The sequence below is a fragment of the Leucoraja erinacea genome, chromosome 22 (genome assembly GCF_028641065.1).
Source record: "Leucoraja erinacea ecotype New England chromosome 22, Leri_hhj_1, whole genome shotgun sequence".
Classification (NCBI taxonomy): Eukaryota; Metazoa; Chordata; class Chondrichthyes; order Rajiformes; family Rajidae; genus Leucoraja; species Leucoraja erinaceus.
Window position 1 is genome coordinate 15,440,552 of NC_073398.1, and position 15,220 is coordinate 15,455,771.

At 44.3% G+C, this 15,220-nt stretch overlaps 1 protein-coding gene across 1 annotated transcript in view; it reads right to left on the bottom strand.

Annotated features, from left to right (window-relative positions):
• The window catches only part of cog5 (component of oligomeric golgi complex 5), a 105,343-nt gene that overhangs the window by 25,115 nt on the left and 65,008 nt on the right, over positions 1-15,220 (bottom strand). The window contains exons 8-11 of the mRNA XM_055652993.1: positions 11,811-11,976; positions 11,581-11,693; positions 9,684-9,761; positions 2,063-2,144 (exon numbers count right to left, since the gene is read on the bottom strand). Of these exons, the coding sequence (XP_055508968.1) occupies positions 2,063-2,144; positions 9,684-9,761; positions 11,581-11,693; positions 11,811-11,976 (439 nt within the window). The remainder of the gene's footprint in view (positions 1-2,062; positions 2,145-9,683; positions 9,762-11,580; positions 11,694-11,810; positions 11,977-15,220) is intronic.

The following is a 15,220-nucleotide window of genomic DNA, read 5'->3' on the forward strand; positions in this document are numbered from 1 at the left end:
ATTTGGCAACCTAAAACGCTGCCACGGTTGCCCGGCTGGCAACAGGGAAAAAAAGTTAAACGAGAGCCCTGCATTATGTACAATTCTGGCCTTCCTACCATAGATAGAAGGATAGAACGAAGGTTCATCAGATTGATTCCTGGGAAGCCATTTTTATTGTATTAGGAAAATTAAGGAAACTGAGCTTCTATTCTCCAGTGTTTGGAAGAATAAGAGGTAATCTCATGGACACAGAATTTTTGATGAGTTTGAAAGCCAGAATTGATGGTTAGCCTGGTTGGTGTGTCTAGAATGAAAGGTTGGAGTCTTAAAATATGAGGTCTATTTTCTGGACAGAGATTGAGAAATGTTCTAACCCTGAGAGTAATCAATCTTTGCAATTCTGGATCCAAAATGGCTGTGGGTACTCGGTCTTGGATGGTTTCAAGTCAGAGATCAATATATTTTTGATAAAGGAAGTCAAGCAAAATGGTATTGGTGCAGGAAGGTGATGCTGAAGTGAAAGATTAGCATGATCTTGCTGAATGACAGATCAGCAAAGTATGTAGTACAATACTGGAATATAATACTGTATACAAGCATCTCGGAAGAACATGGATAAGAGTCATTTTGAGTCGGGGCTCTTTGAGACCCTCCACCTCCCATTCCCATATTAACAGTTACTAACCATTTTAACTCGCCTTATCATTTCCATACTGACTCGGCGACCATTTCACCAAACATTTGTTTTTGGTCGACCAAGTCTTGCTGAGTCTCCCAGTTGCTAACCACTTTAACTCCCCTTCTTATTCTCACACTGACCATTCTGTCCTGCGCCTCTTCCCTTGTCAGAACGAGGCTACATGCAAACATTTCATTATTCTGTTTTGTTTTATACAAAAATCCAAGGGCCAAATATACATTGTACGATTAGAAAATAAAACAGTGTTCCCCGTACAGTATTTAACTGCCTCTCTTCATACTTTCACCCAAACATTAAATGAGAAACACCAAAAGCATTAGGGTTAATATTAAATTAAAGAATCTTAAAAGTATCCTTCTTTGTAAATAGACCTGTACGTTCCACATACTGTATCTATACCATGTGCATATGGGTGCTGATGTATCTGTCTATGGCAGGAGTATGTTTACATGGGAGCGCACACAAATCTTTGTTTAATTTTACTATATATTTTTGCATTTAATTAACATGCACATTTGATTAATTTGTGCTGCTTAGCAAACAAAATTAAAAAAACATCACAAATTATTGTTTCACAATATTTTCTTTAACCGTTACCAATAAATAGTTTACATATCAGTATTAAGTGTTGTTCAATTCCAGAGCCAATATGTATTTTACACCAATCTCCATTAGAAATCTGATGAGGGATGAAATCAGAACCCAATTTGATTATGTCAATCCTAGCCCTAGGACAATGTGGTCCATCACAATCTGGAATCTTGGCCCAGCATGGCACTCACGTAAGCCAGTTTTGCATTACCAACATGGTGCTGAAACATGCAACGCTTTGAACTGAAGTGCAAGCATACAACATTTTTCTCAAAGCCACCAGAACCCCATACAGTAGGGTTCCACGCGACATGGGGCAGATCATGTGCATTAATATCAACTCAATGCAATTGATTTCACTCAGAAGAGAGTACCAAGGTTTAAGTTAAAAATCCAAAAACTTGAGTACACAACCCAGGCTAAGACATTAGTACATACTGAAGGAGTACATCCAGGTTCAGGAACAGCGTCTTCCTCACAGCCATCAGGCTATTAAACTCAACATCAAACAAACTCTGAACTATAACAGCCTATTGCCCTTTATCTGTTTATTTATGTGTGTATATGTATGGTCTATGCTATTTAGATACACTGAACTGTTCCGTATTTATGCTTACAATACTCTGTGGTGCTGCAGCCAGCAAGAATTTCATTGTCCTATCTGGGACACATGACAATAAACTCTCTTGACTAATAATAATATGACATTCATGAAAGTACTCAATTTACTTAATTCTTTACCATTTTCAGAGGAAAGTTGCAACATATAAAAGTCAATGCAGGACTTACAGTTTGTTGCTTGCTGAAATTTCAGAGCCAGCATTGCAGTAACAGAGTTCCAGAAAACATACAAAATGTCTGTGTGACTATCCTGAGGAAGGAAAATCAATGCACATTTTCAGTTACTTGCAGAGATTATCTATAAATATTATTTTAATCAAAATTCCATTGACTGAGAATGTATGCACGGCAGCAAAGTAATGTGCTTTGTAATCATTTCAGGGAGAACCTCGCAAAATTTAATGTGATTTGTTTTCCCTTTCGCGTTTCCAGTGCATGCTGCTGTCAGACATCAATCCAACAACATCCAAGATGTACAGCCACTGATGAGCAGCCTATGGTAACTCTCAAATACAGCACATTGGGAAGCAACTTTGCACATTGTTAAAAAAGTATTAAATAAAGATTAACGCCGACACCAATAAGATTAAAACATGTTTGAAAATCCTTAACATTTTAAAATGCTCAAATAAAGAAATTACATGTATATACAACTATATTTTTTAAGGAATAGATATTTAAATAATTTAAGCCCCTTAAGTAATGAAAAAATGTTAAGGGCCTTTCACGACCTAATTCACAACCTTTTTTACGTGGACATTTTTCATCAGGCTAGAAAAAATGTTCCGACCTACTTGATGCCACGAGTACCTATGCAGGCCCGTACAAAGCTTTCCAAAAAGGGGGGTGGCATGACAGGATTACAAAAAAATTAATGTGAAATAATGTGCGCGCTGCGCACATCATAAGCGCGAAGCTCGATGCCAGGGTCCAGGACCCGCTTAAGGGCCCTGGAAGCTCTGGGGTTTTAGATGCTCTCTGATGCATTCTGAGCCTTATTTTGGAGCATTTTTACACCAAATTTATGACCAATATTTCAGAAATTAACAGGAATCTGAGGTAGCTTTTTCACACAAAGGGTGCTGGGTGTATGTATGTAACAAGCTGCCAGAGGAAGTACTTAAGGCTGGGACTATCCTAATGTTTAAGAGACATTTGGACACGTACATGGATAGGACAGGTTTAGATGAATACTAGACCAAGTGCAGACCCGTTGGGTCTGCTCCCCCAACGCAGCCGTTCCCTACCCGTAGCCCCCATGGGAGACGTGGTCCTCCAACTCAAGCGACTCAGGAATCAGCAGTGCGGCTGTTTTTAAATGGCGTGTTTGAGGCGAGATGCAGGCGCCAGCAGCCGTTATGGTCGCTGGCCAGCACAAGGCGACAAAATGAGTGAGTGGGGGGGGGGGGGGGGGGGAGAAGGATTTTATTAAAAATGCGTACATAAACACGACAAAATTTAATGAGGAGTGGATACTTGGAATGAAAAGTGAAATCGCTACCGAAATGGAAAAAAACTCGGCCTCTCTGGGTCTCGCGTTGGCGTAGCAACGAATCAAAGGCTGGTAGCCACAAGTCAGAAACACACACAGCCAGCCAGACACACACAGAGTTTTAATATTATATAGATAGATAGATATAGATGGGCCAAACGCGTGTGAGTGTGACTAGTTTAGATGGGACCATTCTTTACAGACTGGGGTCTGGCTGTGTTTGCTGGGGAGGGGGTACCAGGGTTACGTTTCTGATTTTCAAACCTGCAGTAAAACTCATTCAGGTTGTTGGTCAGCTGACGATTGTCCAAAGAGCGGGGGGCTTTCCTCTTATAGCTGGTGATTTCTTGCATGCCCTTCCAAACTGAAGAAGAGTCACTAGCTGAGAGCTTGCTCCTCACCTTCTCAGAGTACCTTTCCTTGGCAACTCCGATTCCTCTTCTCAGCTCTTTATCGATTAGGTTATCTTTTAACTCTTTAACGATTAGGCTACTGACACATATTTGTAGGGGGTGACGTGGGCCCAGTGGGGGTGGCGTGGGCCCAGTGGGGCTGGCGTGGGCCCAGTGGGGCTGGCGTGGGCCCAGTGGGGCTGGCGTGGGCCCAGTGGGGCTGGCGTGGGCCCAGCGGGGGCGGCGTGGGCCCAGCGGGGGCGGCGTAGGCCCAGCGGGGGCGGCGTGGGCCCAGCGGGAATGGTGTGGTCCCAGCGGGTATGGTGTGGGCCAGCGGGAATGGTGTGGTCCCAGCGGGTATGGTGTGGGCCCAGCGGGTATGGTGTGGGCCCAGCGGGTATGGTGTGGGCCCTGCGGGGGTAGCGTGGGCATTGCGGGGGTGGCGTGGGCCCAGCGGGGGCGGCGTGGGCCCAGCGGGGGGCGGCGTGGGCCCAGCGGGGGTGTCGTGGGCCCTGCGGGGATGTTGTGGGCCCAGCGGGGGTGTCGTGGGCCCTGCGGGGATGTTGGGGCCCAGTGGGGGGGCGGCGTGGGCCCAGTGGGGTTGGCGTGGGCCCTGCGGGGATGTTGTGGGCCCAGCGGGGGTGTCGTGGGCCCTGCGGGGATGTTGTGGGCCCAGCGGGGGTGTCGTGGGCCCTGTGGGGATGTTGTGGGCCCAGTGGGGGCGGCGTGGGCCCAGTGGGGTTGGCGTGGGCCCTGCGGGGATGTTGTGGGCCCAGCGGGTGTGGCGTGGGCATTGCGGGGATGGCGTTGGCCCAGCAGGGGTCACTGGGGTGGCGTGGGCCCAGCGGGGGTGGCGTGGGCCCTGCAGGAGTCAGCGGGGGTGGCATGGGCCCAGGGGGGGTTGGTGTGGGCCAGCGGGTGTGGTGTGGGCCCTGCGGGGTTGGCGTGGGCCCTGTGGGGGGTGGCGTGGGCACAGCGGGGGTGGCGTGGGCCCAGCGGGGGGTCGCGTGGGCCCAGCGGGGGGTCGCGTGGGCCCAGCAGTGGGTCGGCGGGGGTTGCGTGAGCCCAGCGGGGGTTGCGTGGGCCCAGCGGGGGTTGCGTGGGCCCAGCGGGGGTGGCGTAAGCGCAGCGAGGGTCGGCGTGGGCCAGCAGAATTTTTGTTTTTCCCGGGATTTTTTCTTACTCGGGGGGAAAATAGGGGGGTGCGGTCGCACCCAACGCACCCCCCCTTCGGACGGCCATGCTACGACTAGCATCACGGCCCTCTACGACCTACCTACGACCTCCTACAACCTCGTGACAACCATGCTGCGACTATGAGTCAAGGGCAAACTCGGCAGAGGTCGTGAGTTAGGTCATGAAAGTGGGACAGGCCCTTTAAGGTTATTTTATAGAGGAACTAATTCATAACTCCCGACTCATATTCGTTCAAGTGGCTTCAGACTCCAGTGGAGAAGTGAACAAACAGTACAACCCATGGCCGATTGACTAGGAAGATATCAAACATTGATCATATCTTCTATTCTCCTTTATTTTCCCCTCTTCACCCTCCACTGCCGTCGACCAACTCATATTGGTCTAATTTGCATTAGGGCCAAATGTGAGACTGTGTTCACCATTATTAATATACAAATCAGATAGCAACTTTGTGTATCTTCACATGCAGATAAAAGCAATAACTGCCAAGAGAATCAACACCAGAACATATCACAGCCGTGAAGCTGCAATACTTTCCAAATTGTTAACCCATAACCGAAAAGAATGGTAGAGACCTCCCATTCTAGCATAAATTATTTTGTGATGGTTTTAAACTTAGTCTGTTACCTCCCTTCTTCTTAATACCATCTTCTTTTACCCTCTCTTTGCACTTGATTTTGCAATAAATTACAGTGCCCTACATAATGTTTGGGACCGATGGCTTTACAGGTGTTTGTAATTACTCAGGTGTGTTTAAATGCCACCTTAATGCAGGTATAATGGGCCTGTCCCACTTAGGTGACTTTTTAGGTGACTGCGGGAGACTTTGCAGTCGCCACATGGTCGCCACATGTTCGCGGGTGGTTGCCGTTGAGTTGCCTTCATGGTCATGAGGAGTTCCTGCATTCTCGGATCTAGTCACGGCCTCATTATGGCCGGCGCAAATTTTTCAACATGGTGAAAAATTAGCAGTGACTAGAATGAAGAGTAGCAGAGAATTCTCGTGCCGTAGATGGGTCGCTAGGAGGTCCCAGTGGGCTGCCAGGAGGTCGAAGGTTCTCAAAGGTTCTCGTAGGTTGTAGCCGGTGCTGACCGGTGAATTTCATTGGCACATTAGGGAAAAAAAACATAAGCAGTAGTTTTCAGAACCATGGATAACCGACTGGTAGTGTTAATGTCCGCCGAGCTTCACAGCCGTGTATCTCTGGCTTCTTAAAAGTTGTTTCCACTCCTTCTCTCCCCTTCTCCCCCCCTCTTATAAAGGACTGTGCTTTTTAGCTTCTTAATTACAGCGCCAACCTTCCTGGTCATCACGGTGTGTGTCTGTATCACATTGGTTTTGCACCGTGTGAATTTCACTCAGGCAGCCCTTCCCCCACTTGCCCTGTCCCCCGCCTGCATAAAGGGCTGGTGAAGGAAGGTGGGTGTGTCTGTGTCTGTGGCTGTGTGTCTGTGTGTTCGTGTGTCCCCGTGTTCGTGTGTTCATGTTCGACTCTGACAGTTACCGTTCCAGTTGCCGGTTTTTCAGGCAACTGCCGGCAACTTGACAGTTACCGGCAGTCGTCTGAAAAATCGCCACAAGATAGCTCACAGCACCTAGTCTTTCCTCCAGTCTTTCCATCACCTTTGGAAACTTTTATTGCTGTTTATCAACATGAGGACTAAAGTTCTACCAATTAAAGTCAAAGAAGCCAGTATGAGACTGAGAAACAAGAATAAAACTGTTAGAGACATGAGCCAAAATCAACTGTTTGGAACATCATTGATATATAGTAATCTGGTGCCAAGTGTAATTAGGGACAGGAAGTGGAACTCGAAGCAGGCAGTACAGGAAGCACAAGCAGCTCAGAGGCTAACAAGACTTTGTTGGTAAGCTGCAGCAAGGGAAATGAGGCTTAAGGGCCTGTCCCACTTGGCCGTCAATTGCCCGTCACGCAGATGGCACGCAAAGAGTTTGTACATCACAAAATCCTGCGACACCGCGCGCGGCTGCTCGTCACTACCTATGTCATCACGCACCATGCGTGCGTCGTGACTCGTAAATGATGTCGCGTAAATTACGTGCAAATGACAGCCGAGTGGGACAGACCCTTTCGATCTCAGCACAGGAGTACGGCAGATCCACGAGAGAGGAGGAGATTGGTTGTCGAGCAGGTACGTCATCAGGAAGAAGCAGTCAGATGTGTAAGGGCAGTGCTCAGGTTAAGCAGGGACAGTGGATGAACTGGGAGTGTAGAAAAGAGGAGGTTTAGCTGGAGGAACCTGTGGTGCATGGAGGCGGGTCATGTAAGTTTCCTTAGAAGGGCTATTTATGATGGGCTGCCATCACCCCAGAACCTCATACAATGGGAAGGTGGGGACCCAGCGTGTCCCTTGTGTTCAGAGGTGGCAACGTTGAAGCATATTTTATCAGGATATAGGACTAGCTCTTCCCAGGGTCGATATACTTGGCGGCAAAACCAGGTATTGAATTGCATAGCTGCAGCAATTGAGAGGAGTACAGGTGAATTCAGTAGGCATCCGGACTGGGAGTGCAGCAATTAATTTTATCCGTGAGGGAGAGAAAGATAGAGGGAAGTTCGCAGATAATTCAGGCCAGTTACAGGGAGCCAATGATTGGGAGATGTGGGTAGATTTAGGAGGAAAGCTTGTTGTTCTGCCGGAAATAATTACCACTAGTTTGAGGCCTGATATAGTGTTATGGTCAGTTAGTCACTGGATAGTGTATTTTATAGAACTGGCAGTGCCTTGGGAGAACTTATGGGGCATGAAAGGAAAAAGCTTAGATATGTAGACTCGGCAGCAGAAGTTGCGCAGCGAGGATGGAGAGCAAGACTACGTCCGGTAGAGGTGGGTTGTAGAGGTTTCATAGCGAGATCGACCACATCACTATTTGGTGAGCTAGAAATTTGTGGACAATTTGCATCAGGCTGTAAGGCAAATATCAGAGGCAGCAGAGCAAGGCACTAGATGGATTTGGTGGAGAAAAAAGTGTCAATTGGAGGCAGAAAGGAAATGTATGACATGCAGTATGTGTATTCCTTTGTAATTGTCATCAGTGCAAGTGTACCCCGGTCTTATGCAAGGGTGATATTTGTGATGTTACAAGCTTAATGATGGACTAGGATTAGTGGAAGATAGGATGCAGGTATTTAGCATTTGTTAGAGTGAGCTAATTGGCAGCAGCTTTGTTTATTTAATGGCTACTAGTAGCATAGTTGGTGAGAGCAGGTATTGAGGGGGGTTGTTCTGGGATGCCAGAACCAACTGTTGAGCCTTCCCGGGGTATCATGAGCCTAACACAACGAAACACCAATGAAGGGAGATGCCCACTTGATAACCCCAATAATTTACTTGCATCCGCAGGATTAGTTATTTTTAAGAGCTAACATGTAGGTAACTGGGTTTTATTTGCATATGGAGTCATTTATTGTACGTTGGTGTATTTAGCTAGATAATACTTTGGTTTTGGGCTTGGTTTCTTAGCGCTTATCCTGAAATTATAGCACAAGTACTTTGTGTTTTATTTGTAATATCTGGAGGCCCCTAAAGCCTCTTCACAACTTACTTTCCTATCTTTGTGCCTTAATCAAATTCAGCGACCATCTGGCAGTACCTTAATTCAGTTATATGAATTGTAAGAGTTGAGGCCCCCACACCAATCCCTTCGGCGCTACTTGTTACCTTTTGCCAAACCACAAAAAGAACATTTATGCCTACTCATCCAATCTCCAATCCACATCAATATGCCCCCACCTACACCATGAACTGTTATTTTTCACAATAACCTTTCGTGCACTCTTAATAAATGAGCCATGGGAGATGTTCTCTTGTTCTGAGGTTTATATGTGGTTTGCTTTCCTTCAAGGGTTAAATAGATTAAATAAAATGTATAATTATAAAATCTTAATGCTGGAATTATTTTTATTTTTTTTAAACATTGTAATTGTACCTTCTTCCACTTTGTCCTCTAGCATATTGTTCCATATGCCCATCATCTTCAGTGTGGGAAAAATGGTCCCCTCAGATCCCATTTAAATCTTTCCCCTTTTAACTTAAGCCTCTAGTTTTCAACCCTTTACCATGGGGAGAATGACTGTGACTTTCTACCCTCTCTAACCTCTTATACCTTTATAAACCTCTATAAGGGTCATCCATCAATCTCCTTTGATCCAGGAAAAATATTCGCAGTCTACCCATATTTCTCTTTCTAACTCAAGCCCCCTAGCCAAGGCAACAGCCTTGTGGACTCCCTGCATCCTCTCGAGCTTTCATCATTTTTAGTGCAGTAAAACATCATTGCGTCTGGCGCCAGCACCAAATATCGCCCCCCTAAAAAGTGAGATTGACAGGAAACAAATGTCAGCATTGCATGGCTACTACCTAAAAAAAATTGCATTAAATTGTACCCTGTCAGGTCTGACATGACCATTCTCAATTTACTGCAATGGTCACTACTTCAGTGTAAGGTAGTTAAAGAACTGCATTGGCCCTTAGGGACATTTCCACGGCAGCCACCTAGCAACAACACATATTATGTCTGCACATAGGAGGCAGAGGCTGAAGAAGGCATAAAGACAGTGGCGATGTTCTCTGAGAGAGAAAATGAAGTACTGTTGAATGGGATGCAGGGGACAGAAACCAACTGAGCAATATTAGAAAATAACATGAGCTACTAGATGTGCTGAGATATTACAAGCTATATTACCTTGGCTATTTCGTCAATAAAACAGACATGTGTCACAGGATCCCTTTTCTTTGTCAAGACCTTCTGTAAGTGCTGTACCTAAGGAAAATAAATCATCAGTTTCGCATCAAAAGGTACAGAAATAGGAAGACATCAATACTTGTTAATTGCATGTGCTATTTTCTTCATTCTTCAAATGAAATTCAATAGTATTGAATGGGAATTGTTGTAACCCCATAATGGATTATTTCACAACATTGTAATTGTAAGATATAGGACTTCCGCTCCAAGATATTTTCTCAACGATTCTGTAAATATTTGCATGAAAGAAAAATTCAGGTTATGAAAACTATCACTGAAATAATAAATGTGAAAAAAAAGCATGCAAATCTTTAGTTCTGAAACTGATATGAGTGGTATCCCCAAGTATGTATGCTCATCGAAAGCACAATAAAGTTGAAACAATGGTAGACTGTAAAATCAGTGGGTAATCTGGGAGGCACAGTCTTGCAGTGGTAGAGTTGCTGCCTTACGGTGCCAGATACCAGGGTTCGAGCCTGACTACAAGTGCTGTCTATACGGAGTATATATGTTTACCCTATGACTGCGTGGGCTTACTCCAGGTGCTTCAGTTACCTCCCAAACTCCAAAAACATATAGGTTTGTAGGTTAATTGGCTTCTGTAAATTGTAAATTGTCCATTGTGTGTAGGATAGTGCTAGTGTTCTGGGTAATCGCTGGTCGTCACAGACTCGATGGGCCAAAGGGCCCGTTTCCCCGCTGTATCTCTAAAGTCTAATATCTAAAGTCCAATCGAATGTGCTTCTCACCGAGTCAAACTCACTAAAGATGTATAATAATGCATAGGAAGATTCTGGAGATGCACTTTAACGGAAGAGCCGATAATACTTTCATACTTTCATCTTAATCAATCTAAAGATCTATATTAAAATATAATGTCCATGTGTCCTGCACATGGCTCAGCAATGAAACAAAGTAGAAATCTGAAATTCTCCAATTTAGGTTTAACCTGGAGCCCATTATGCATTTAGTTTTTTCTAAAAGATCCTTAAGATGGCCCGCATAGCTCAGAAGTAGCCACATTTTAATTTTCTGAATTGAAAAATTACGAGATTTGTTTTTGTTAGATCTATTTTTGAGGTACCAACTATTTATGTGTACAGCATCTGAGGAGAGAGAGACACACACCGAGTTACGGTCGATAAATTATGCTGCATGAGAACTAATCAGTTGTGACAAATAGGAAAAGCTGACTATCTGAAGTTTTTGAAATAGATATTGGGACGCAGGCTGTGCAGCTGTCTAGAATGACGATAAGGAGAAAACACAAGAAACTGTAGATAATGGAATCATGAGCAATTCACAATCTGTTGGAAAAATTCAGCGTGTCAGGTAATATCTGGGGAGGGGAATGGACATACGTTGATTCAGATCGGAGTTTTTTTTTGACTGATGGAGTTGGAGGTGGGGGAGGGATAAAGCTGGAAAAGAGAGACTAGGGGATGGTAGAGGAGGGTTGTGGGGATGGTGAGGGGGAGGAAGGAGGGGTGACTTGGGTAGTGGGAGAAATGGGTATGCACTGTGATGGGTTATGGAGCTTGAATCAACAACCTTTAAATTCAGAGCAAAGTGCCATCTGTGGTGCCAAAATGACACAGTTAACATCAAGTTAGATATCTGCTTGACTCACAGAATGTGACTTAAACCCATAAACTTTCTGACTCATAACATGAGTGTTACAACTGCTGAGGATGGAATCAGTGCTGAAGATCTTAATGGCCCTGCAGGTGGATGCTATAAATGTAGATTTAAAAATCAATAAATGAAGAAAAACTGAGTGATTGATGAGATGCAACTCCTAATTCAATTTAATAACAACAGATCAACAAAATCTTACTTGTCCACATGCAGCGCAAATCTGATCCATAAGTTTCTCCATATTTGTCCAAAGGGCAGCGCGGAAAGCTGGTGTGTTGCCCAGGGCAGGCATTGTGGCTCGCCCAGGTCCTGCTGGAGAAGCATGGAGAAACGCAAACATGAATACATCCACAGGGTTTAGGGTAAATTATGAAGATCTTTCAATTATCCTAATAACTGCTTTTTCTATGATCATATTGTTAAAATTACCTCTCAAGGTGGTCTGAACTGGCTGAGTTAACACTTTTATATCCAAAGCGCTGGAGATATTATCTTCAAGAGACACCTTATACCCATCTACTACATTACTGATGGTCTCTTTCAAGGTTCCAAGGTTGTAGAAAACTTGAAGTGCAGTTCCTACCTGTGTAGGATTCTTATTTTAAGAAAAAAATAGTACATATGTTAATTATACTTTAGGATAATTTGCCAGTCTGTTCTCTCATATATTAAAAAATGGATCAATCAAATAAAATATTCTGACTCCTAAAACATTCCAACACCACTGTATACAATGCTTTTATCTATTAAATAGCTTATATCACTATGTTTTTACCCTGTGGCCAATTGTGTATCCATATTTATACAACCCGTTTCATCTAACGGGCTTCATTTCTATTGGCAATGACTAATATGCAGTATTTTACATCATACACCATTTGGAAAGATTTACTGCAATGCCTATATCCATCCTCTCTTATTAGCAGATTGCAACCCAGCATATATTGGAGATTCGTAACAATAAAGTATTATTTTAAATATGATTTGACATTATGTTCAATTGTTTTAATGAAAGAAACAGTGCTTTGGGATTTAATTTAGTTTTTAAAAATAAAATCTTGTGAACTGCTGCAGGAGTAATTTGCTGTCCACTAGATAATCATTACCTGAAAAATCAAATCAACCAATCAAATGGGACAATAAGTTGACCTGGATAAATGGACGTTAATTAAAATTCTGTAAACAAATGGGAAACATTTGAATTTGTACTATCGTGCAGCAGATCTTAATAAATGGGGAGCCGGCGTGGGGTCAGTTGGGGGGGGAGACAAAAGAGGGAGCTGGCGTGCTTTGTTACTTTGTCAGCACTGTAGGTGGCTGCTATTTGTGTAGATTGTGTATGCAAGCAAAGAATTTCACTGTGCCTAGTCACATGCGACAATAAAGTAAAGTGTTCCTATTCCTATCATGCAACAAGAACAGTGCAAAAGGCAAGGGCTATGGCAGAAGGAAGTGAAAGATGAGAAAGGACAATTAATGAAACAAAGGAGGAAGGGCAAATGGGAGCAGCAGAATCATCTGAATTTACCAAAGGAAAATATTGTGAAGGCTGGAAATCTGAAATAAAAATCTGGAAATGATTTTCCAAGACTAAAATGTTGCAATCTGGCTAGCCAGAAGATGAAGTGCTATTCCTTGAGCTTACATTAGAACAGTATGAGAGGCCAAAGACAAAAGTCAATAATTTTTGACAGTCAGCAAAGATCATGCCAGGGATGTTCATTGTTCCCCTCCTTTAGTTTTGTTTCTTCCCCTGCTTATATTAATTTATCTTAACCCATGGGTATATTTTAGCCTAAACTACAAGTTTTAAGATACCTATATGTGGCCTAGATCAGTGGGACAGGCTAAAGTGGTTGAACAAACAACTCCTGTTTTATCATCTCATAGTAATTCAAGAAGTGTTTCTTCTGTCCCTTCCATCTGTAAATCTAATTCGATTTCTCAAACTGTGTCTTCTCTGAAAGGCTAAGACACAAAGTGCTGGAGTAACTCAGTGGGAGGCAGCATCCCTGGAGAATATCGGTAGGTGGCGCTTCTTTAAGCCTGAAGATTCCCTGGAAGGTTATCAGGGATGATAGGCAGGGGTGGTAGGCAGGTCCTTCAAAATACTGTGACATGCTGCCATTCCTGCCTTGCTGCTGAACTGGAGTGCTTGCAGGGCCAGTGAGGCAGAATCTTTGCATCCAGTCTCGGAAAGAGCAAGTGTCAAGTAACCATGGTCATCAATATCCAGCAATAATTTCCAGTCATCTTAGGCAATATCAATACCTTTTCCATTATAAAAAAAAGTAATTATCGGAACAAGTCTCCGCAGTTCAATATGATTACTACAAATTAAATTCATTAATATTTAGTGTGGTTCTCAAGTGAATTAATGTAGGTCACTGATCGATTGGATCAACTACCAAAAAATAATCAAGGTAGACAAAATTGCTGGAGAAACTCAGTGGGTGAGGCAGTATCTATGGAGGGAAGGAATACGTGACGTTTCGGGTCAAGACCTTTCTTCAGACTGATGTGGGGGGTGGCGGGAAGAAGAAAGGAAGAGGCGGAGACAGTGGGCCGTGGGAGAGCTGGGAAGGGGAGGGGAAGGAGGGAGAAAGCAAAGACTACCTGAAATTGGAGAAGTCAATGTTCATATCGCTGGGGTGTAAACTACCCAAGCGAAATATGAGGTGCTGCTCCTACAATTTGCGGTAGGACTCACTCTGGCCATGGAGGAGGCCCAGGACAGAAAGGTCGGATACGGAATGGGAGGTGGAGTTGAAATGCTGAGCCACCGGGAGATCGGGTTGGTTAATGCGAACTGTGCGGAGGTGTTGGGCGAAGCGATCGCCAAGCATACGCTTGGTCTCACCGATGTAGAGCAGTTGCCACCTAGAGCAGCGGATGCAAAAGGTGAGGCTGGAGGAGGTGCAGGTGAACCTCTACCTCACCAGGAAAGACTGCTTGGGTCCTTGGATGAAGGGAGGTGAAGTGACAAGTATAGCATTTCCTGCGGTTGCAAGGGAAGGTACTAGGGGAGGGGGTGGTTTGGGTGGGAAGGGACAAATTGACCAGGGAGTTACGGAGGGAGCGGTCTCTGCGGAAAGCCAAAAGGGGAGGAAATGGGAAGATGTGGCCAGTGGTGGGATCCTGTTGGAGGTGGTGAAAATGTAGGAGGATTATCTGTTGTATGTGACGGCTGTTAGGGTGGAAGGCGAGGACAAGGGTAACTCTGTCCTTGTTACGATTGGGGGGGATGGGGAGTGAGAGCGGAGCTACGGGATATAGAGACCCTGGTGAAAGCCTCATCTATAGTCGAAGAAGGGAACCCCCATTCCCTATAGAATGAGGACACCTCCGATGCCCTGGTTTGGAACACCTCACCCTGAGTGCAGATGCGGCGCAGACGGCGGAATTGGGATTGGGGATAGAGTCCTTACAGGAAGCAGGGTGGGAAGAAGTGTAGTCCAGATAGCCATGGGAGTCAGTGGGTTTGTAGTAGATGTCGGTCAGTTGTCAAATAATCCAAATAAAATAAATAATAATCAAGGTTCATCCAGTGATAACATCTCACTGCTGTCAAAGACTTGCATTCCAAAATGTTGGCACATCATCTAGGTTGACACTTTAGGTGCAGCATTTACTGAGAGTGGGCTGCATTATCAAAGGAATTTTATAGAATAATGCATTTAAATTAATGACTTTCCTGTCTTTTAGTTGGATATTTACTAACTGTAATTTAAATTTGTTGTTTTACAAATATAACTTTACATTTAAGACCCACAAGTATTCCTGTAAATTTAATGTTAATATTCACTGGGCTAAAAACAAAAATATAAACTAACGTAGCA